Consider the following 21,257-nt stretch of genomic DNA (forward strand, 5'->3'; position numbering starts at 1 on the left):
GAGCTCGTCCCAACTGAAAACAGGCCCTTTGAGCTCCGTTTTCGCTGGAAGAGGGCTGCAGGAGGTCGTCCTAGCTGAAAACAGGGCTGTGAGCTCCGTTTTTGCTGGAAGAGGGCTGCAGGAGGTCATCCTAGCTGAAAACAGGGCTGTGAGCTCTGTTTTTGTTGGCAGAGGGCTGCAGGAGGCCGTCCCAGCTGAAAACAGGGCCTGTGAGCTCCATTTTTGCTGACAGAAGGCTGCAGGAGGCCGTCCCGGCTGAAAACAGGGCCTGTGAGCTCCGTTTTTGCTGGCAGAGGGCTGCAGGAGGTTATCTTAGCTGAAAATGGGGCCCGTGAGCTCCATTTTTGCTGGTTGAGGGCCACACTCACCCCATCTCAGCCACGCCCCCCTCCAGCCTCCCGAGGTCAAACGCAACCCTGATGCTGCCCTCAATGAAATTGAGTTTGATACCCCTGGAGTTGAGAATTCGTACTACCCATATATTCCCCGATAGTTGCCAGACTACCAGGCCTGTCTCTGAATATTTACTCTCTGAAATATTTGCTCTTTTTCCACGACGCCTGCCTGGTGCCACCAAAAGGGGCACTTATTTGCATCGTAGATTGGTTTTAGTTATTTAGCCTGTTTTTTGGAGGGCGGGGGATAAAAAAAATCATGGTAAGTGGCTTCACATGTTCCACCTTTCAGCATCCAGTGTGCCAGAAAGGTAGAATGTGCCACATACAGATTCTTGATTTAGAACAGGTTGGCAACTTTAAGACTTGTGGACTTCAACTCCCAGAATTCCATAACTGGCTGGCTGGGGAATTCTGGGAGTTGAAGTCCACAGGTCTGAAAGTTGAATTCTGGGAGTTGAAGTCCACAATTCTTAAAAGTTGAATTCTGGGAGTTGAAGTCAGTAACTCTTAAAGTTGAATTATGGGAGTTGAAGTCAGTAATTCTTAAAGTTGAATTCTGAGAGTTGAAGTCCACAACTCTTACCGTTACCAAGTTGGGAGGCCCCTGATCTAGGACAAGGTTTTCCAAACTTCGCCATTTGCAGACCTGTGAACGTCAACTCCCAGAGTTCTCTGGAACAGCCATGATGACTGAACAATTCTGGGAGTTGGAGTCCACATCCACGGAAGGTGGGAAATGCAGATTTTTTTTTTTTTTTGAAGGTCAGGATTGTATTTTAAAGCAAAACGGATGTTTTAGTTCCCCCATTTGTTCAGCATCTTTTGAAAGGCTGCAGGAAAAGTGCACCTCGGCTTCACTTACCAGTAAGGTGTTCCCACGAAAGAATTGGCAGGAGAGGCTATAGAAGCAGAGCCGAAGTCCGCTAGTTTCACTTGGCCCAGTTCTGTTAGAAGAATATTTCCTGCTTTAATATCCCTGCAAGAAAAAAAAAGGAGTTGTTCTTGACATACAACAGTTCGGTTAGCAACCATTCAAAGTTAGAAAGGCACTGAAAAAAGGGACTTAGGACCATAGTGTCGGAGCCTGAATCTGTGGGGGAAACTGGAACCCGAGCCAACAGAAATTGAGGGGGCGGCTTCATTGGCTTTGGAGGAAAATGGGGAAGGGCAGGGCCTTTCAGGATTACGACAGCTTGTAGGCAGGGAGGAACAAGGTTAGGATGAACATGAGAGAAAGAGAGCTCAGGCGATGAGCAAGGACCACCCCCTCCTGATCCGAGAGCATGGAGAGTGGAGAGAAGGCGAGAACAGCGCAGGCTGACCTGACTATTTGGGAGAAGAGCGCCCAATCCCTCTTCACAAGGCACACCTGGGGAATGAGACTTAAGGAGATGCTGTGGGGAGGGGCATTTGTCGGGAACAAACGCTGAGTTCCTGCAGTGTTGTGTGCCGACGTTTGAACTTTCCAAGAGTCCTTGCATTTTTTTCTGGCTTTCTGGACTAATTACCTGTATCCTTTGCTTCCTGAACTTCTTGATTTGCCCTGCTGGATTTATTGCTGTGGAGCTTTAGTGTACACAGCACCAGCTGGGCTGGAGTATTTGCAGCCAGAGGCTGCTTGAGGTGTGTGTGGGGGGGTTTGTCATCACTTTGCTCTGGGACTGGTCAGAAACGTGGGAGCATTTGGGGAAATTTGGAGCAATAAAGGGGCGATCTGAATGGCCAGCTGCCTGTGTTGCCTCTGTGCCGTGCCCTGGGTCATCACGCATTGTTTAGAGTTTATTTATTTATTTTTTATTTATTTATTTATTAGATTTTTATACCGCTCCCTCTCCCGAAGGACTCGGGGCGGTGAACAGCCAAAATTAAAAACACACAATATAAACAATTAAAATATGTTTAAAACAGAATTAAATCTAAAATGGCTCCCCAATTTAAAACGCCTTACCCATACCCCTATAAATAAGATGAATTTAAAATTTAAAAATTTAAAATTTCCACATTTAAAAAGGGGGAAGATTTAGGCCAGGCCAGCTTGATAAAATAGAAAAGTCTTAAGCGCGCGGCGGAAGGTGTGCAGATCCGGGATCCTACGTATCTCCGGGGGGAGCTCGTTCCAAATCGTAGGTGCCCCCACAGAGAAGGCTCTCCCCCTAGGGGCCGACAGCCGACATTGTTTGGCCGACGGCACCCGGAGGAGCCCCTCTCTATGGGAGCGTACTGGCCGGTGGGAGGCTATTGGTGGTAGCAGGCGGTCCCGTAAATAACCAGGTCCTAAGCCAGAGTTACGACCTTTCCAGCATCCCCCGTAATCACAAGATCAAAATTCAGATGCTTGGCCACTGGTTCGTATTTATGATGGTTGCAGTGTTCCGGGGGTCACGTGATTCTCCTTTTGCGACCTTCTGACAAGCCAAGTCAATGGGAAAGCCGGATTCACTTAACTTACTAATTTAACAACTGCAGTTGTTAAGATAAGAGGTTGAGATAAGAGTCCCTTGGCCAGGTTCACTTAAACACTTGTGTCAAGTAAGTTCGTAAAATGAGGCAAAACTCCCTTAACAAATTCTCACGTAGCCACAAAAAAAATTTGGGCTCAATTGTGGGTCGTAAGACGAGGGCTACCTGTTGCACTCACACATCTGGAAGAAGGTAGATGGCAGGAGGCAGAGAGGAAACCAATGCCAAGAAATAATAAACCAGAGAAGGAACCTCAGCTCTCACCTGTGAATTTTATAATGTGAATGAAGATATGCCAATCCCTGCAAGGCACCGTCGGTAATGGCAGCGATCTCTACTTCCTGGAGTGGCTTTTTATGTACTGGATTGGAAGAAAAAGCAGATTTTAGTCTCACCCGGAGCAACTTTTAAGATACAAGGTTGAATAAAGGCGGATTCGCTCCTTTCAATGGCACAGAAAGTTTAAAAGTGGGGCTAATGAAGGATCCGTCACGAACTGGCCTAGAGAGAAGCAATGAAGTAAGGCTCGAAACTGGGAGACCGTGAGTTCTAGTCCCTCCTTAGGCATGAAAGCCGGATGGGTGGCTTTGGGCCAATCACCAGGAGACAGTGAGTTCTAGTTTCTTCTTAGGCGTGAAAGTTGCCTGGGTGGCTTTGGGCTAATCACCAGGAGACAGTGAGTTCTAGTCCCTCCTTAGGCACGAAAGATGGGTGGCTCTGGGCCAATCACCAGGAGATGGTGAGTTCTAGTTCCTCCTTAGGCACGAAAGCCAGCTGTGTGACTTTGGGCCAATCACCAGGAGATGGTGAGTTCTAGTCCTGCCTTAGCCATGAAAGCTGGCTGTGTGACTTTGGGCCAATCACCAGGATGACTGTGAGTTCTAGTCTCGTCTTAGGCGTGAGAGTCTGCTGGGTGACTTTGGACCACTCATTCTTTCTCAGCCCAAACCACAGGGTTGTTATTGTGGGGAAAATAGGAGGAAGGAAGGAATATTAGAAACGCTTGCCATCTTGGGTTATTTATAGAAAATAATAAAGGCAGGAAAAAAATAATAAAATAAAATAAAATAAAATAAAATAAAATGAAATGAAATGAAATAATAAAATAAAATAAAATAAAATAATAAAATAAAATAAAATAAAATAAAATAAAATAAAATAAAATAATGAAATGAAATGAAATAAAATAAAATAATAAAATAAAATAAAATAAAAAAATAAAATAATAAAATAAAATAAAATAAATAAAATAAAATAAAATAATAAAATGAAATGAAATAATAAAGTGAAATAAAATAAAATAAAATACATACACATGTACATACACACAAACACACATAGTCTTGGGTTATTTATAAAAATAATAAAGGCAGGAAATAAATAAAATAAAATAGAACTAAGGAGAAACTTCCTGACAGTGAGAACAATTAATCAGTGGAACAACTTGCCTCCAGAAGTTGTAAATGCTCCAACACTGGAAGTTTTTAAGAAGAGGTTGGATAACCATTTGTCTGAAGTGGCGTAGGGTTTCCTGCCTGGGCAGGGGGTTGGACTAGAGGACCTCCAAGGTCCCTTCCAATGTATTGTGTTGTGTTGTGTTATGTTGTATTGTATTGTATATGTAATTGTATTGTAGTATTGTATTGTATTGTATTGTATTGTATTGTATTGTATTGTATTGTAAATAAAATAAAATAAAATAATGAAATAAAATAAAATAAAATAAAATAAAATAAAATAAAATAAAATAAAATAAAATAAAATAAAATAAAATAAAATAAAATATATACACATGTATACGCACACAGACACACAATCTTGGGTTATTTGTAAAAATAATAAAAGCAGGAAATAATAAAATAAAATAAAATAAAATAAAATAAAAATAAAATAAAATAAAAACACATATACACACACAGGATTTAGATCTGTAACCAACGAGCACTTAAAATGTAAACTGGAAAAATATATATATATATATATATATATTAGTTTTTCTCCTAACCAAAGAGCCCACCCTCTCCATATCTCATTCTTCTGGTTAACTACTCTGGGAATAAGAGCGTGGGAAAGGACCACGGAGAATTTGTCCTAGTGCCACCGAAGAAAAAAAAAAAAAGACAGACCCTTCTTTTCAGCTTCTTAAATAAAGATATCGTGCAAGGAAACGATCTCGGATGAGAGTGTCTCTTGGCCAAATCTGTCAGCCTCGGTTGCCAACGACGGAAAGAAAACACAGCCGGACCCAGGAGGATGGAAATTGGCAACGGACGGTTAGAAAAAGACTTGGAAACGTGCTCCGGACCTACCCTGCTCTCTCTCGTCGTTCTGAGCCATCATGCAACCCGAAGCAGAGAAAGATGGAAACCAGACCCCCCATGCCATTACCGTACTTTTCGGAGTATAAGACGCACTTTTTTGCCCCCTAAAAAAGGGTGGAAATGTTGGTGAGACTTATACACTGAATAGGGCCATTTTTGGCCTCCCGAAAACTCGCCCCACGCATCCAGTTTTCGGCAAAAAACGGCCCATTTTTCAAAAAAACGGGATGCGCAGAGGAGTTTGGGAGGCCAGCAGAGTGCCCCTGGGGGCTGGGGAGGCCAAAAACGGCCCATTTTTCAAAAAAACGGGATGCGCAGAGGAGTTTGGGAGGCCAGCAGAGTGCCCCTGGGGGCTGGGGAGGCCAAAAACGGGCCCATTTTTTAAAAAAAACGGGATGCGCAGAGGAGTTTGGGAGGCCAGCAGAGTGCCCCTGGGGACTGGAGAGGCCAAAAACGGGCCCATTTTTCAAAAAAACGGGATGCGCAGAGGAGTTTGGGAGGCCAGCAGAGTGCCCCTGGGGACTGGAGAGGCCAAAAACGGGCCCATTTTTTAAAAAAAACGGGATGCGCAGAGGAGTTTGGGAGGCCAGCAGAGTGCCCCTGGTGGCCGGGGAGGCCAAAAACGGGCCCATTTTTTAAAAAAAACGGGATGCGCAGAGGAGTTTGGGAGGCCAGCAGAGTGCCCCTGGGGACTGGAGAGGCCAAAAACGGGCCCATTTTTCAAAAAAACGGGATGCGCAGAGGAGTTTGGGAGGCCAGCAGAGTGCCCCTGGGGACTGGAGAGGCCAAAAACGGGCCCATTTTTTAAAAAAAACGGGATGCGCAGAGGAGTTTGGGAGGCCAGCAGAGTGCCCCTGGGGACTGGAGAGGCCAAAAACGGGCCCATTTTTTAAAAAAAACGGGATGCGCAGAGGAGTTTGGGAGGCCAGCAGAGTGCCCCTGGGGACTGGAGAGGCCAAAAACGGGCCCATTTTTCAAAAAAACGGGATGCGCAGAGGAGTTTGGGAGGCCAGCAGAGTGCCCCTGGTGGCCGGGGAGGCCAAAAACGGGCCCATTTTTTGCGAAAATAGGCCCGTTTCTGGTCTCCAAAAATACCCACGCATCGTGTTTTTGCCCTCCCCAACCCCCAGGAGCACTCTGCAAAAAACGGGCCCATTTTTGGTAAATGTTTCACAAAAACGGGACACGCAGAGGGTTTGGGAGGCCTGCAGAGTGCTCCTGGGGGCCGGGGAGGGCAAAAACCGGACGTGCGGAGGCCAAAAACGTTTTTTTCTCCTTGTTTTCCTCTTTGAAATCTTGATGCGACTTATACTCCGGTGCGTCTTATAGTCCGAAAAATACGGTAATTCAGACGTTAAGTCGACTGCCTGGAAATTTCCAAGCTTAGACAGTCAGCTGAATGGATGTTCAGTGCGTAGGACAGAAACCGCCCAACGGCTAGAGAGGAAAAGATTTGGCGGTTGCTGTTAAGGAGCTGCGATGGGCCTAAGAAATGCTGCCGTGGAATGCAATTCCCTAAAAAACCTGAGCCCTGTGTCCTAAAAGACGCAGTGGGAAATAAAGAAGGCTTACCTTCCAACAGATCTGAAGCGGATCCCAGGCAGTATTCCATCACTAGCTGTGAAAAGATGGAAAGAAATGGAGCCGTTAAGGAAGGGTTGGAGTCCTTGGGGCTCTCTGAGCTTACTTGCAGACGTTTCATTACCCAACTAGGTAACATGATCAATGCTAGAAGGGAGTGGGGTTTGCGAGGAGGAGGAGGAGAAGGGAAGGAGCAGGAGGAGGAGGAGGAAGAGGACTGTGGGGTCCTTGGTGCTCTTTGAAACATCTGCTTGTTTTCTGGCAGATGTTTCATTACCCAACTAGGTAACATAATCAATGCTAGAATGGAGCGGGGTTTGTGGAGAGGAGGAGGAGGAGGAGGAGGAAGAGGAGGAGGAGGAGGAGGAGAAGGAGGAAGAAGAGGAGGAGGAGGAGGAGGAGGAGGAGGAGAAGGAGAAGGAGGAGGAGAAGAAGGAGGAGGAGAAGGAAGAGGAGGAGGAGGGAGAAGGAGGAGAAGGAAGAGGAGGAGGAGGAGAAGGAAGAGGAGGAGGAGGAGAAGAAGGAGGAGAAGGAGGAGGAGGAGGAGAAGAAGGAGGAGAAGGAAGAGGAGAAGGAGGAGGGAGAAGGAGGAGGAGAAGAAGGAGGAGGAGGAAGAGGAGGAGGAGGAGAAGAAGAAGGAGAAGGAGGAAGAAGAGGAGGAGGAGGAGAAGGAAGAAGAGGAGGAGGAGGAGGAGGAGAAGGAAGAGGAGGAGGAGGAGGGAGAAGGAGGAGGAGAAGAAGAAGGAGGAGGAGGAAGAGGAGGAGGAGGAGAAGAAGAAGGAGAAGGAGGAAGAAGAGGAGGAGGAGGAGGAGGAGGAGAAGGAAGAAGAGGAGGAGGAGGAGAAGGAAGAGGAGGAGGAGGAGGGAGAAGGAGGAGGGAGAAGGAGGAGGAGAAGAAGGAGGAGGAGGAGGAGGGAGAAGGAGGAGGAGAAGAAGGAGGAGAAGGAGAAGAAGAAGGAGAAGGAGGAAGAAGAGGAGGAGGAGGAGGAGGAGGAGAAGGAAGAAGAGGAGGAGGAGGAGAAGGAAGAGGAGGAGGAGGAGGGAGAAGGAGGAGGAGAAGAAGGAGGAGGAGGAGGAAGAGGAGGAGGAGAAGAAGAAGGAGGAGGAGGAAGAGGAGGAGGAGGAGAAGAAGAAGGAGAAGGAGGAAGAAGAGGAGGAGGAGGAGGAGGAGAAGGAAGAAGAGGAGGAGGAGGAGGAGGAAGAGGAGGAGGAGGAGGGAGAAGGAGGAGGAGAAGAAGGAGGAAGAGGAAGAGGAGGAGAAGAAGAAGAAGGAGGAGGAGGAGGAGGAGGAGGAGGAGGAGGAGGAGGAGGAGGAGGAGGAGGAGAAGGAGAAAGAGGAGGAGGAGGGGGGGGGGGGGAGAGAGACTGTGACCCTGCCTCAAACGACACTTCCCAGCATCATTTGCGAATCGTCGTGTTCTTTAGGGGTCCCCGCCATGAGATCAAGCTTGCGAGGCAACGTATGGAAAGCGATGGATGCTCCATCACTGGAAGCTTTCAAGGAGAGGCTGGACAGCCATTGGTCTGAAACCATAGAGACTCTCCTGCTCGATGAGGGAGACAGACGAGATGACCTCCAGGTGCCCTTCCAACTCTTGTTATTATTCTATTCTATTCTGCGGGGCGATGCGATGCGATGTGAAGGCACAGCCCTCAATATATCATCTGGGTCAGGGGGTCAGCAACCTGCAGCTCTGGAGCCGCATGTGGCTCTTTCACCCCTCTGCTGCGGTTCCGTCACTCAAAATATGCGTCACAACCGCCAATGTGCGACACCTGCTGGCACGCGATTTATTGAGCTTTTCGACTCCCAGTAGGCCAACCATGGATAAATCCAAGAAAAGAAAAGTTTCAGAAGAAAACAGAACATTTAATTCAACTACCTAACTAGTTTTGTGGCCGCTCAGGAAATAGTCCGGCACGGGAAGGGTTTTGTGGCTCCCGGTGTTTTCTTTTCTGTAGGAAACGGGTCCAAATGGCTCTTTGAGTGTTCAAGGTTGCAGACTCCTGATCTGGGTATATCATTAGGACTGCAGCTTAAAATGATAACGTCAAAACAGGAATCGTGTCTCCGTTTTGGTAAGGTTGGTTTTTTTTTTTTTTCTCCAAAGAACGAAAGATCTAGCCCAGAGGTCTGCAACCTTAAACACACAAAGAGCCATTTGGACCCGTTTCCCACAGAAAAGAAAAAACCGGGAGCCACAAAAACCCTTCTTGCGCCTGACGATTTCTTGACCAGCCACAAAACTATGTAGTCGAATTAAACGTTCTGGTTTCTTCCGAAACTTTTCTTTTCTTGGATTTATCCATGGTTGGCCTACCGGGGTTAAATCAATCAATCAATCAATCAATCAAATAATAAACTTACGGGACCGCCTACTACCACAAACAGCCTCCCACCGGCCGGTACGCTCTCATAGAGAGGGGCTCCTCCGGGTGCCGTCAGCCAAACAATGTCGACTGGCGGCCCCTAGGGGGAGGGCCTTCTCTGTGGGGGCACCTACTATCTGGAACGAGCTCCCCCCGGAGATACGGAGGATCCCGGATCTGCGCACCTTCCGCTGTGCTTTGAAGACACTACTATTCCAGCAGGCCGGCCTGGCCTAATTTTCTCCCCTTCTTTTAAATTTTTAAATTGAAATTTTAATTTGTTTTAAATTATTGGGAATTTTAATTGTCTCGGGCAAAATTATTTAATTTGGTTTTAATTATGTTTTTTTAACTTTTGTTATTTATGTGTTTTATTTTGTGCCTGTTCACCGCCCTGAGTCCTTCGGGAGTAGGGCGGTATACAAATTTAATAAAATGAAAATGAAATGAATAAATAAATTCAATAAATCGCGTGCCGGCAGGTGTCGCACATTGGCGACTTGTGACGCATATTTTGAGCGGCAAGGAGCCGCAGCAGAGGGGTGAAAGAGCCACATGCGGCTCCAGAGCTGCAGGTTGCTGACTCCTGATCTAGCCTCATGCTTCGGTCCCTTCTAAGAAACCATCTTTGCTCAAAACATCTCAAAAAACCTCTGGCGGAGAACGCAACTCACCCAGGCGGTATGTTCTTTCAAATAGCAGCCTTTGTATTCGATGGTGTTGGGGTGCTTTAGCTGTTGGAGAAACCGGACCTCTTTGATGATATCCTGCCATTTCTGTACATTTCAAGGGAGGGGAGGGGAGAAGAAGGGAAAAAAAAAGAAAAGAAAAAGGAAAGGAAGTTTAACATCAAGATTCGCTCGATCGGGAAAATTCCAAAGATGAACCAACTGGGAAAGGGCAGAGGTCAAAGGGCTTGGCCTTCTGTATTTTTGTTCACGATGATATGACAAGGAATGACTTGGAAGTGACATCTTTCAGGTTACGAAAGATTAGGAGGGAATGTTAATTATTCCTTATCTCTTTAAGATAATAAAAGACCGAAGGGCACTTATTCAAGGCTAAGAGTTTGCCCAAGGAGCTCAGAATAAATTATGCAATGCTTTACAGCTGGGACGAAAAGAGAAAATAAAACAGAAGACACCTCTAGGTGAGAAGGGTAACACACAAAATCGATAAATGAATAAAATAAAATAAACACACACACTGCCTTAAGAGTACAGTTACTCCTCAAGTTAGGACCGCAATTGAGGCCATAGTTCCGGGATGGCGAACCTATGGCACGGGTGCCAGAGGTGGTGCGCCAGCCAGCTGGTTTTCGCAGGCACTGGAGCGCCGGAAAACGGCCTGAAAACAGCCAGAAAAACGCCCCAAAAAACAGGCTGTTTTCAGGCCGTTTTTTTTTTGCCTGAAAAACAGCTCGAAAACGGCCTGAAAAATGGCCCTCAACAGCCAAAAAACAGGTATGCATGTGCTGGCCAGCTGATCTTTGGGTTTCCGGGGCTTTCAAGTGGCAGTTGGAACAGAGTTCTTTTCAGGTGGGGAGGGGGGTAGAATGTCTTAACTCCTTAGCATCAGTGTGTGTTAATAATAATGTATGAAATACGAATGATCTGATGGTCATTTCGAAAAAAACATTTCTTAACGAGCACCTAGAAGCCAAGAGGAACATACGTGCCAAATTTCAAGTTTGTAGGCTTTACGGTTCGGGAGATTTCATGACGATGCGTGAGTGGTATTTCGCTTTTATATCTATAGATATATATTTTAATGACTTCCTTTTTCGACAGTGGCAGCAAATAATAATATGCATCTTTAGGGCATTGGTCGAGACGTCAAATATGTTCTTCTTACCTCGTTAGTTTGTTTTCCGCTGTAAGACATTTTCTTGATCGCCACCACTTCGTTGGTGCGGGCATTGGTGGCCTGGAAATGGAAGAAGAAGGGAGGGAGAGAGAAATTAAATTTAATAAAGGTTCTCGTTTCTTCCAAAGGTGCTTTTTTTTTTTCCAGGAGGCAACTGGACTTTCTTGGTGTTTTTTCCTCGAAGACGTTTCGCTTCTCATCCAAGAAGCTTCTTCAGTTCTGACCAGATGGTGGGGAAGGGAAGGATTGATACTCCTTGCAGACAGCTGGTCATTTTGCATCCTTTTAGAGAGTTGTTGAGGCCATTTGGAGAGGTTTATCTGTGTCCTCAGGGTCACCTGAGTGGTGCAAATGGTTCCTGTAGTCTGCCATTTTTTTCTTTCTGGAAATCCGTTCATACTCCCACGCCAGAGGTGGGTTTCAGCAGGATCTGACCAGTTCTGGAGAACCGGGTACCGGGAAATTTTGAGTAGTTCAGAGAACTGGTAGTAAAAATTCTGACTGGCCCCACCCCCCATCTATTCTCTGCCTCCTGGATCCCAGTTGATCGGGAGGAAATGGGGATTTTGCAGTATCCTTCCCCTGCCACGCCCATCAAGCCACGCCCACCAAGCCACACCCACAGAACCGGTAGTAAAAAAATTTGAAACCCACCACTGTCCCACATCATTTGAAGGGGGTTCATCCCAAACTGGATAGCTAAAGGTTTATAGAGATTTTCAGTCATCCAGGGTCAACCATTGATCAAGGTTTGATTCCACCCTGAAGGAATCAGCAGACAACTTGAATTAAGAATTCATTCATTCATTCAGTTCTGAAGGAATATCGGTTGGAAATCTTCAAGAACTACAATGATCCTGATCAAGAGATTGGCCTGCTTAGTCTTCCCATTTCTAGGTGCCAGGTGCTCAAAATTAATTCTCTCAAGGGATGAAAAATTCCAGGATTATTATTTATTTTTTTTTGGTCGATGCATGAATGAAATTTTGCCTTTAAATCAACTATCGCTGCTACTTATCGTCTTTGGAAGAATCTCCCTTAAACAGTATACTCTTCGGAGGAGGATTCTCGAAGTTCACAGATCTAGAAGCCATTCCGGTTGGAGGAGGAGATAACAGACCGGTGTTTTTCTCAACCCTGGCAACCTGAAGAGAGGTGGGCTTCAATTCCCAAAATGCTGAAGCCCACACTGCTTCATGCTGCCAAGGTTGAGAAACACTGTCCTATACCAATATTGCTGAATTGGGTTTGGAGAGCGGAGATATGGGCCACAAATAAATGCTTGAGAGGTGAGGGGGAGAGGGGGAGAGGGGGAGAGGGACGGGAGGAGAGAGAGAGAGAGAGAGACAGAGAGGGGGAGAGACAGAAAGGAAGACATGGAGAGGAAGAGAGAAGGAATTAGAGAGGAGGAGGAAGAGAAGGAGAGGGGAAGGAGAAGGGAAGAGACAGAGGGGGAAAGGAAGGAGAGATGGAGAGGAAGAGAGGAAAAGAGGGAGTGAAGGAGAGAGGGAGGGAGGGACAGGAGGAGAGAGAAACAGAGAGTGGAAGAGATGGAGAGGGAGAGAGGAGGGAGAGGAGGAGAGAGAGTGGGGAGAGGAAGAGAGGAAAAGACAGAGGGGGAAAGGAAGGAGAGATGGAGAGGAAGAGAGGAAAAGAGGGGGTGAAGGAGAGGGAGGGAGGAAGAGAGGGAGAGGGGAGGGAGAGGGGAAGAGACAGAGGGGGAAAGGAAGGAGAGAAGGAGGAAGGGAGGGGAAATGAGGAGGGAGAGGGAGAGGGAGCAAGAGGGAAGAAGAGAGGGAGAGAGAAAGGGAGAGGGAGGAAGAGAGAGGAAGGGAGTGAGGGAGCAGTGGAGGCAGGGAAGGAGAGGAAGGGAGAGAGGGAGATGGGTAGAGAGAGGGAGAGGAAGGGAGAGAGGGGGGAGAGGGATGGAAGGAGAGGAAGGGAGAGAAAGGGAGAGAGGGAAAGGGGGAGGGATGGGGGGAGAGGAAGGGAGAGAAAGGGAGAGAGGGAAAGGGGGAGGGATGGGGGGAGAGGAAGGAAGAGAGAGAGGGACAATGAAAAACACAAGCTACTTACGAAATAAACCGCTCCAAAACTTCCATGCCCGATTTCATGTAAACCCACAAACAGCTCCTGAGGATCATCTTTGTAGAAGAGCTCGGCGACATCCGGATCCTTGGGCGCCCCTTTACGCATGTTGGGACAGAATCAGGACCTCGCCCACACTTCAAAATCCAAGGCGGTTTCTTCCTTCATTGACGGTGCGATTTTCAAGGGCTTCAGAGCCTTCCAGGGTGGGAAAAAAACAAACAAAACCCCAAAGTGATTAACCCAAGTTTTCTCTCTCTCGGCACATTGAGATTATATCTGCTGAATATAACTCCGTACTGGCGACAGGGAAGGGCATCCGGCCAGTAAATACTCAGCTCCATTCAGTTGCCCAGGTTCCACCCCGCAAGGGACTATGGGGTCATTCAAAGATGACGATAGTGACCGCGCGAAGTTACAACGGCACTGGGGGAAAAAGGGACTTATGACCGTTTTTCACGTTTATGACCGTTGCAGCATCCCCGTCACGGGATAAAAATCGGCAAACTTGGCAAACTGACTCCTATTTATGACGGTTGAAGCGTCCTCAGGGTCACGTGCTCCCCTTTTATGACCTTCTGACAAAGCAAAGTCAAGGGGGAAGCCAGGTTCACTTAACAACCGTGCGACTGGCTTAACAACTGCAGTGATTCACTTAACAACCATGGCCAGAAAAGGTGTAAAAGGGGGCTGAACTCCCTTAGCAACATAAATGTTGGGCTTATAAATGTTTTTATGTCGCTATCTCCCCTACAAGGTAACTCTGGGTGGCTTATCAAAGAAGTAAAAAATAATTAAAGTATCATTCAAACACTCAGGAGCCTGAGTGGCGTAGGAGGCTAATGCCTCCTACTAAGGCAGCATTTAACATCCAGCTGCCTGCAATTACTGCGAGTTCAATTCTCACCAGGCTCAAGGTCGACTCAGCCTTCCATCCTTTCTAAGGTGGGTAAAATGAGGACCCGGTTTGTGGGGGGCAATAAGCTGACTTTGTATAAAATATACAAAAGTATGAAGGCTATTGCTTAATGCATTGTAAGCCGCCCTGAGTCTCCGGAGAAGGGCGGCATATAAAAATAAAATAAATAAAATAAAAATAAATAAATTAAATGGATGGCCAATTAGAAAAAAAGCCACGGAAGATTGTTTTTATCTATGATTACGGTTCTGAGTCTCTTTATATGCTCCAAAATGGAAAAGACTCTGAAATACTCACAATGGAAGAATGGTTGCTGAAGATGTCAAAACTGGCAGGGATGACAGAAATTGACTTGATTAGAGAAAGATCAACAACTTCATTTATCAGGGCATGGAAACTTCTTTTGCTAAAAGAGAGAGAGGGAGAGGGAGAGAGAGAGAGAGGGAGAGATGAACTTGTAATTTTGGGGTTTAAGGATTAAAAAGGGTAGAATATCTCAACTCTTCTCTTATCAATACAATTTTAAAGCCTAGTTATTCGATCATAATCGACAAAAGTCCATGGAGAGTTACCAGCAATAACATCTATATTTTAACCTTAATCAAGTAAGCTAACTTTGTATTCCTTTCCTTTTCTTTTAAGATCAAAGGTTATCGGATGGGATCACTCCCCAATTAAATGTAATAAGTTCATTCCTCTCTCTCCTCCAAACCCCTTAAAAAAGACCCATTTTTTACATGTCATTTTTTTGGGTATCCTTTCAAATATTTGTCCTCGACGTACAACCACAACTGAGCCCCAAATTTCCGTGGGGCTAAGCGAGACAGTTAAGTAAGTTTTGCCCCATTTTACGACCTTTGCAGTTGTTAAGTTAGTCACACGGTTGTTAAGTGAATCCGGCTTCCCCGTTGATTTTGCTTGTCAGAAGGTGTTGTGGCCCACCAGCGGCCAGAGGAGTTGGCAGCGGAGTCAGACTGTGAGGAGGTTGGGGAGGAACATGGGCCAGTCCTGGAGTCTGGGGAAGGCTCTGATGAGGGCTCTGCGTCAGAGGCAGAGAGGGAGCCAGGACCGTCTGACAGTTATCAGCTGCCTTCAGAGTCAGACATCAATGAGGCAGAAGAACAGCTGGAGCCTGTTCCCAGTGTGCGCAGGCGCAGAGCTGCCAGATGAAGGAAACAGCTAAAGAACAAGGGTCGACTCGGGAGTAAGGCTACAAGTGGATGATGAATGGCCTCTCCCAGAGGGAATAAAAGAGGAGCGAAAGGGGAGTGGAGTTTGCAGGAGACAATTAGTTCGCTTAATTGGTTCGTGACTCTCAGAGGCTCCTTGCCAAGTTTTGAAGATATCGACCTGGCAGCTCTCCAAGCCAGATAAGGTCCGTGACCCTAAATTCTCCCTTGGAAGACTTTGCTGGATGTTACTGAGAGGAATTCACAGTAACTTAATAAAAAGCGGTTTTTGTCGGGACAAGGAGTCTGCTTCGTAGTTTGGGGAAGCCTTGGTCAGAACAGAAGGTCGCAAAAGGGGATCAAACAGTGCCTGTCATAAATACGAGTCTGTGGCCAAACGTCCCCATTTTGATCACGTGACCTTGGGGATGTTGCAACGGTCGTTAAGTGTGGAAAAACGGTCCTACGTCACTTTGTTTTCAGTGGTCAGTCAGCGAACTGTTATTAAGTCCCTGTATTGTTTTTATCTCGTTAAACATTACCTCAGCAAAATTATATTTTTAAGGGGAAAAAAATTCCTCAAATGACCTACACACAGCTGGGCTTCGCCTAGGGACGCAAACTACAAGATGCCGGGATTCTGAAGTCCCAAATACAAAAAAGAAATGACATCACCCATCCCAACGGGAGTGACTCATTCCGACAGATGATATGCATTTGAATGGGAGAAATCTGAGGGGAAAAAGAAAAAATCAGGATATTTTGGAAAACACAACGGAGGAAACGCTTCCAGACAAAAGGAGAAGATGGCTGCTAAGACTGACAATTTGTGGGATCAGTCAAATTGGTCCCTCTCTGATTTTGACGTAGTTTTCGCTAGTGTCCATTTTCCTTCCTGCTACCCATAGAACATCTGCTATTTCCCCCTCCCCGCCCCACTTGTTTAATTTGATGGAACATCAGGCCCGAGCTAGGGACGAGAGATGTCGAGAACCCATCGAGTTCAATCCTAGGGGTTAGGGTTAGGGGTAGGCGTCTGGGTACCCTAATTTCTTCTCCTTCTCTCCATCTAATTTAAGGCTGCACAGGGTCTTAAATCTGAGCCCCTCTCTAGGAAAGTTGCCCCCCCCAAATATCTCCCACTACTCAAGGTGCACATTTCATCACATGGAAGGATATATATATATACCCTGTTTCCCCAAAAATAAGACATCCCCTGATAATAAGCCCAAACGGGCTTTTGAGCACATGCACTAAAATAAGCCTCCCCCCGAAAATAAGCCCTCCCCAAAAATATTTAAACACAGAACTGGAAATCAGGCAAGACGGCAAGAGGAGCCCCATCTTGCTCCATGTGCCCCAAAATAATAAGACCTCCCGAAAATAAGGCCAAGCGCTTATTTAGGGGTTCAAAAAAATATAAGACAGGGTCTTATATTCGGGGAAACACGGTATATATTTGCATTTTTTTTTTCATTTCATTTTTTTAAAAAAAAAAAGAGAACAGAATTTTGGAGATGTCCTCACACAGTATACAGAATAGGCATTTTATCAGTCATGAGTTCATCTGGTTTTTAATGATCTCATTCTCCCCCTGGAGGGGTTTGCAAACTGTCTGGTTTCTCATGTTTCCAGGAAGGGGAAAAGAAATCTTGACTTAACAATTGTTCAAAGTTACAGTGGAACTGAAAAAATGTTTCATGCTTACAACCGCTGCAGAATAGAGTAGAGTAGAGTAGAGTAGAGGGTAGAGTATGGTAGAGTGTACAGTAAACTAGAGTGTAGAGTAGAGTAGAGTAGAGTAGAGTAGAGTAGAGTAGAGTAAGGGTATAGTAGAGATTAGAGTAGAGGGTAGGGTAGGGTAGGGTAGGGTATAGAGTAGAGTAGAGTGCAGAGTAGAGTAGAGTAGAGTAGAGGATAGGGTAGGGTAAGGTAGGATAGAGGAGAGAAGAGTAGAATAGAGTAGAAGGTAGGGTAGGGTAGAGAGTAGAGTAGACTAGAGTGTAGAGTAGAGTAGAGGGTAGGGGAGGGGAGAGTAGAGTAGAGTGTAGAGTAGAGCAGAGTATAGAGTGTAGAGTAGACTAAAGATTGCCATCATTCTGCGAAACAAATAATTCCCTCAACACTGTCAAACTTTTTACTAAGTCTGCATTACTATTAATCTTCTCATCGTTCCTATCACCCATCTCCTTCCACTTATGACTGTAACCTTGTTGCTGGTATCCTTAAGATATATATTGACTGTTTCCTAATATGATTTGATTGCTTATTTGGACCCTATGACTATCATTAAGCGGTGCACCTTATGATTCTTAATGAATGTATCTTGTCTTTTATGGTTACTCAAAGCAAATGCACCAAAGACAAATTCCTTGAATGTCCAATCACACTTGGCCAATAAAGAATTCTATTCTATTCTATTCTATTCTATTCTATTCTATTCTATTCTATTCTATTCTATTCTATTCTATTCGAAACAAGACCTACGCTCAAATTCTTCACCTACCTGGACAATTATGGCATTAACCATAGTCTACGGCTTAAACGCATTTCGGCCAAACGTCAGGATTTTTCTTCCGGAGTTTCTGTTGGCTCTCGGTACGCTGATTTTCTGACCTGCAAGAGAAGGGAGAAATTAAAGCCAGAATTAAAATAAGCAATACACGATTACAACGTTTTTTAGATCATGGGCAACTTTTTGAACAATTTATGGGAACTGCCATTTCACCACCTCTTGGTTTTTTTTCCTCTTTGCTTTTCAAAAGATATCCCTTCCTTCACCCAAGGCGACACCTATGAGCAGAGAACAAAGGAGGATAACAGAGTAGGAAGGGACCTCGGAGGTCTTCTAGTCCAACCTCTTGCTCAAGCAGGTGACCCGATACCAGTGGTGGCAAACCTTTTACTCAACGAGTGCCGAACAGGTACGCGCTTTGTGCGTGCATCTGTCATCCGCGCTAACACGCGGCACCTCCCTGGGTGCTGCATGCACAATCGCACATGCATGTGGTTTTCACATGCGCAATGCACATGCATGAACATCATCTGCGCATGTGCAGGCTGGACGGAAGTATTCTCGCACGCATGCGGCAAATGTGCGCGCATGCACAGAAGAGCTCCAAAGACACACACAAACACACACACACCCGTATGCACACACGATCCCCGCTTTTGGCACGCGACGGCAAAAAGGTTACCGGTGGGCCCAGTAGGCCCGTTTTTTCGCCCTCCCCAGGATCTTTCTTGGAGCCTGGGGAGGGCAAAAACGGCTTCCCACCCACTCGGAGGCTCTCCAGAGGCTGGAAACGGCCTCTGGAGGACCCGAAAGGCCCAAAACTCAGCTGGCCGGCACGCGCATGACTGCTGGAGCTGAGCTAGGGTAACGCTCTCGTGCCCCGAGAGATGACTCTGTGTGCCGCTTCCGGCACGCATGCCATATGTTCGCCATCATGGCCCTATACCACTTCAGACAAATGGTTGTCCAGTCTCCTCTGAAAAACTTCTTCTTAGTTCTAGGTTGCTTCTCTCCTTGGTTCGTTTCCATTCGTTGCCGTATCTTTTTATCCTGAGGCTTGGAAGAATAGAATAACAGAGTGGGAAGGGCCCTTGGAGGTCTTCTAGTCCAACCCCCTGCCCAGGCAGGAAACCGGACACCACTTCAGGCAAATGGTTATCCAACATCCAACAGCATTGGAGCATTCGCAACTTCTGGAGGCAAGTCGTTCCACTTATTAATTGTTCTCAGTGTCAGGAAATTTCTCCTTAGTTCTAGGTTGACTTCTCTCCTTGATTAGTTTCCACCCATTGCTTCTTGTCTTGCCTTCGGGTGCTTTGGAGAATAGCTTGACTCCCTCTTCTTTGGGGCAGCCCCTGAGATATTGGAAGACTGCTATCATGTTTCCCCTTCTTTTCATGAAACCAGACATACCCAATTCCTGCAACCGTTTTTCATATGTTTTAGCCTCCAGTCCCCTAATCAAAGCTAAATAGAAATAGAAATAGAATAACAGAGTTGGAAGGGACCTTGGAGGTCTTCTAGTCCAACCCCCTTCCCAGGCAGGAAACCGGACACCACTTCAGACAAAAGGTTATCCAACATCTTCTTAAAAACTTCCAGTGTTGGAGCATCCACAACTTCTGGTGGCAAGCAGTTCCATTGATTAATTGTTCTCACAGTCGGGAAATTCCTCCTTAGTTCTAGGTAGCTTCTCTCCTTGATTAGTTTCCACCCGTTGCTTCTTGTCTTGTCTCGGATCCCGTCGACTGCGATTTTGTTTTGAAATCTTCATGCTTTTTCTCTTTTTTCCCAAAGCGTGATTCTAGAAAGAGTCTGTAGCCAGAGGGCCGTTTGCAAAGCATCCGACGGTATGACTAAGGATGAAGGCAGAGAGAGGGGCTGCCCACACCGTTGGGCTCGGCGGCGGAAGCTATGCAAGCCATGATGCGCCCACCACGTCACTTTCCTTTTCTCCAGTTTCCCCCCCCCACTTTGGATTTGCTGGGGGTGGACATCTATCCAAACGCATGAGTCAGACTTAATGTTCTTCAATCTTACTCATCGGCAGGGAGTTTTTAAGACAGGCTGACACACAGCACAGACCTATTGTCAACCCTGAATTTGGCCAAACTGTGGCCATTTTTCATTTCGGTCCCTTTTCTCTAGGGAAGTTTCTCTTCTCAGAGCTTCAGGGCTGACAGGGGTGTTGTAGCCTAAATAAAATTCCTTCCCCTGGGAATCAAGGAGGTTCATGCAGGTTTTCGCAAGGTGGAGACTGAAGCAGGGGTGAAATGCTCCCAGTTCGGACCGGATCGCCCGATATTGATGGAGGCGGGTGGTTAGGAGAACCGGTAGCAAAAACCCCTGCCCCCCCACCCAATTGCCCAGCTGAGTCGCGCAATCATCAGAGGCTTTTTTATTTATTTTTAAAAGCATTTTTTCTACAACCTCTTCGCCCGAAAAAATGCTTTTAAAAGTTAAAAAAAAAAAAAAAGCCTCTGACGATCAGCCAACTCAGCTGGGATCGTCAGAGGCTTTTAAAAGCATTTTTTTTACAACCTCTTCGGCCAAACACAACACAACCCAGAGGTCCTCTCTATCCAAAATATGGACTTTGCTGTCTTCAAAAGAGCAGCCTTTGTCTGTTAAATGCAGATGGACTGCTGAATCTTGTCCTGATGGGTTTGTTCTCCTAGGTTGCGCCATGCGTTTATGAAGTGGTTGTTTTGTTTCCCCAATGGACAGATCTGCACGTATTGTATTGTATTGCTCACTGCAATGTACTGCATATACCAAAAGAATATAAATCCTTCCATGCCCCACCATCCAGGCAGAGCCAAAGAAGCTTCCTTGGATGAGAAGCAAAGCGTCTTCAGAGAAAAATCAGAAAGTCCAGTTGCCTCTTGAAAAAAAGCACCTTTGGGACAACCATGACCTGGAGGACTGAGAATCTCCATAGACTCCTAGCAAACCTGTTTTATAATCTGTGAAGATGAATACAAAATCCAGACGCCTTCCTGCCCAATCCAGGAATACAAAAAGCGTTTGCATAACTCCACAGAAGTGAGAGACTATTAACAGAGAAACAATCATTAGCAAGTCTTACACCTACTGTGCTGTCAAAAACAAGTGTTGGCTTACTCTCAGGTAAGCTTCCTATTTCATTCTGATATTATTCGAAACGTCTTGTTCAACCCATCTGCTCAACAAACAGAAAGGTGAAAAAGTTGACTTGGGTGGGGGGGGAAAACCCTGACATGAAGACTTCGAAGCCCATCAGATGCCTTCAGAAATATCACGGGCAACCCCACCGACCCAAGTAGAAGATTTACAGGACAAGAAGTAACAGGTGGAAGATCAATAAAAGAGAGGTGCAACCTAGAACCCAGGAGAAATTCCCTGACATTGAAAACAGTGGAAGGGTCTGCGTTCAGAGGTTGTGGGTCCTGCCATCACCAGAGGTTTCTAAGAAGGGATTGGACAACCATTTGTCCTGAATGGCATAGAAGGTTGGACTAGCTGACCTCTGACGTCCCTTCCAACCCTACTATTCTATGTTCTATGGAGCGGAAGGGAGAGAATAGCAAT

At 46.1% G+C, this 21,257-nt stretch overlaps 1 protein-coding gene across 5 annotated transcripts in view; it reads right to left on the reverse strand.

The window, feature by feature from the left end:
* The window catches only part of TAOK3 (TAO kinase 3), a 78,871-nt gene extending 61,088 nt beyond the window's left edge, over window positions 1-17,783 (reverse strand). For 4 of the 5 annotated variants that reach the window (XM_070951631.1, XM_070951630.1, XM_070951629.1 and 1 more), the window contains exons 1-8: window positions 17,679-17,783; window positions 14,301-14,409; window positions 13,073-13,282; window positions 10,985-11,056; window positions 9,805-9,906; window positions 6,752-6,797; window positions 3,123-3,219; window positions 1,261-1,374 (exon numbers count right to left, since the gene is read on the reverse strand). In XM_070951631.1, the coding sequence (XP_070807732.1) occupies window positions 1,261-1,374; window positions 3,123-3,219; window positions 6,752-6,797; window positions 9,805-9,906; window positions 10,985-11,056; window positions 13,073-13,192 (551 nt within the window). In that variant the 5' untranslated portion in view covers window positions 13,193-13,282; window positions 14,301-14,409; window positions 17,679-17,783. The remainder of the gene's footprint in view (window positions 1-1,260; window positions 1,375-3,122; window positions 3,220-6,751; window positions 6,798-9,804; window positions 9,907-10,984; window positions 11,057-13,072; window positions 13,283-14,300; window positions 14,410-17,678) is intronic. The other variant, XM_070951628.1, reaches the window with a different exon arrangement.
* Between the last annotated feature and the right edge of the window lie 3,474 nt (window positions 17,784-21,257).

The sequence above is a fragment of the Pituophis catenifer genome, unplaced genomic scaffold (genome assembly GCF_029215685.1).
Source record: "Pituophis catenifer annectens isolate HBS135680 unplaced genomic scaffold, rPitCat1.0.hap2 SCAF_10, whole genome shotgun sequence".
NCBI lineage: Eukaryota > Metazoa > Chordata > Lepidosauria > Squamata > Colubridae > Pituophis > Pituophis catenifer.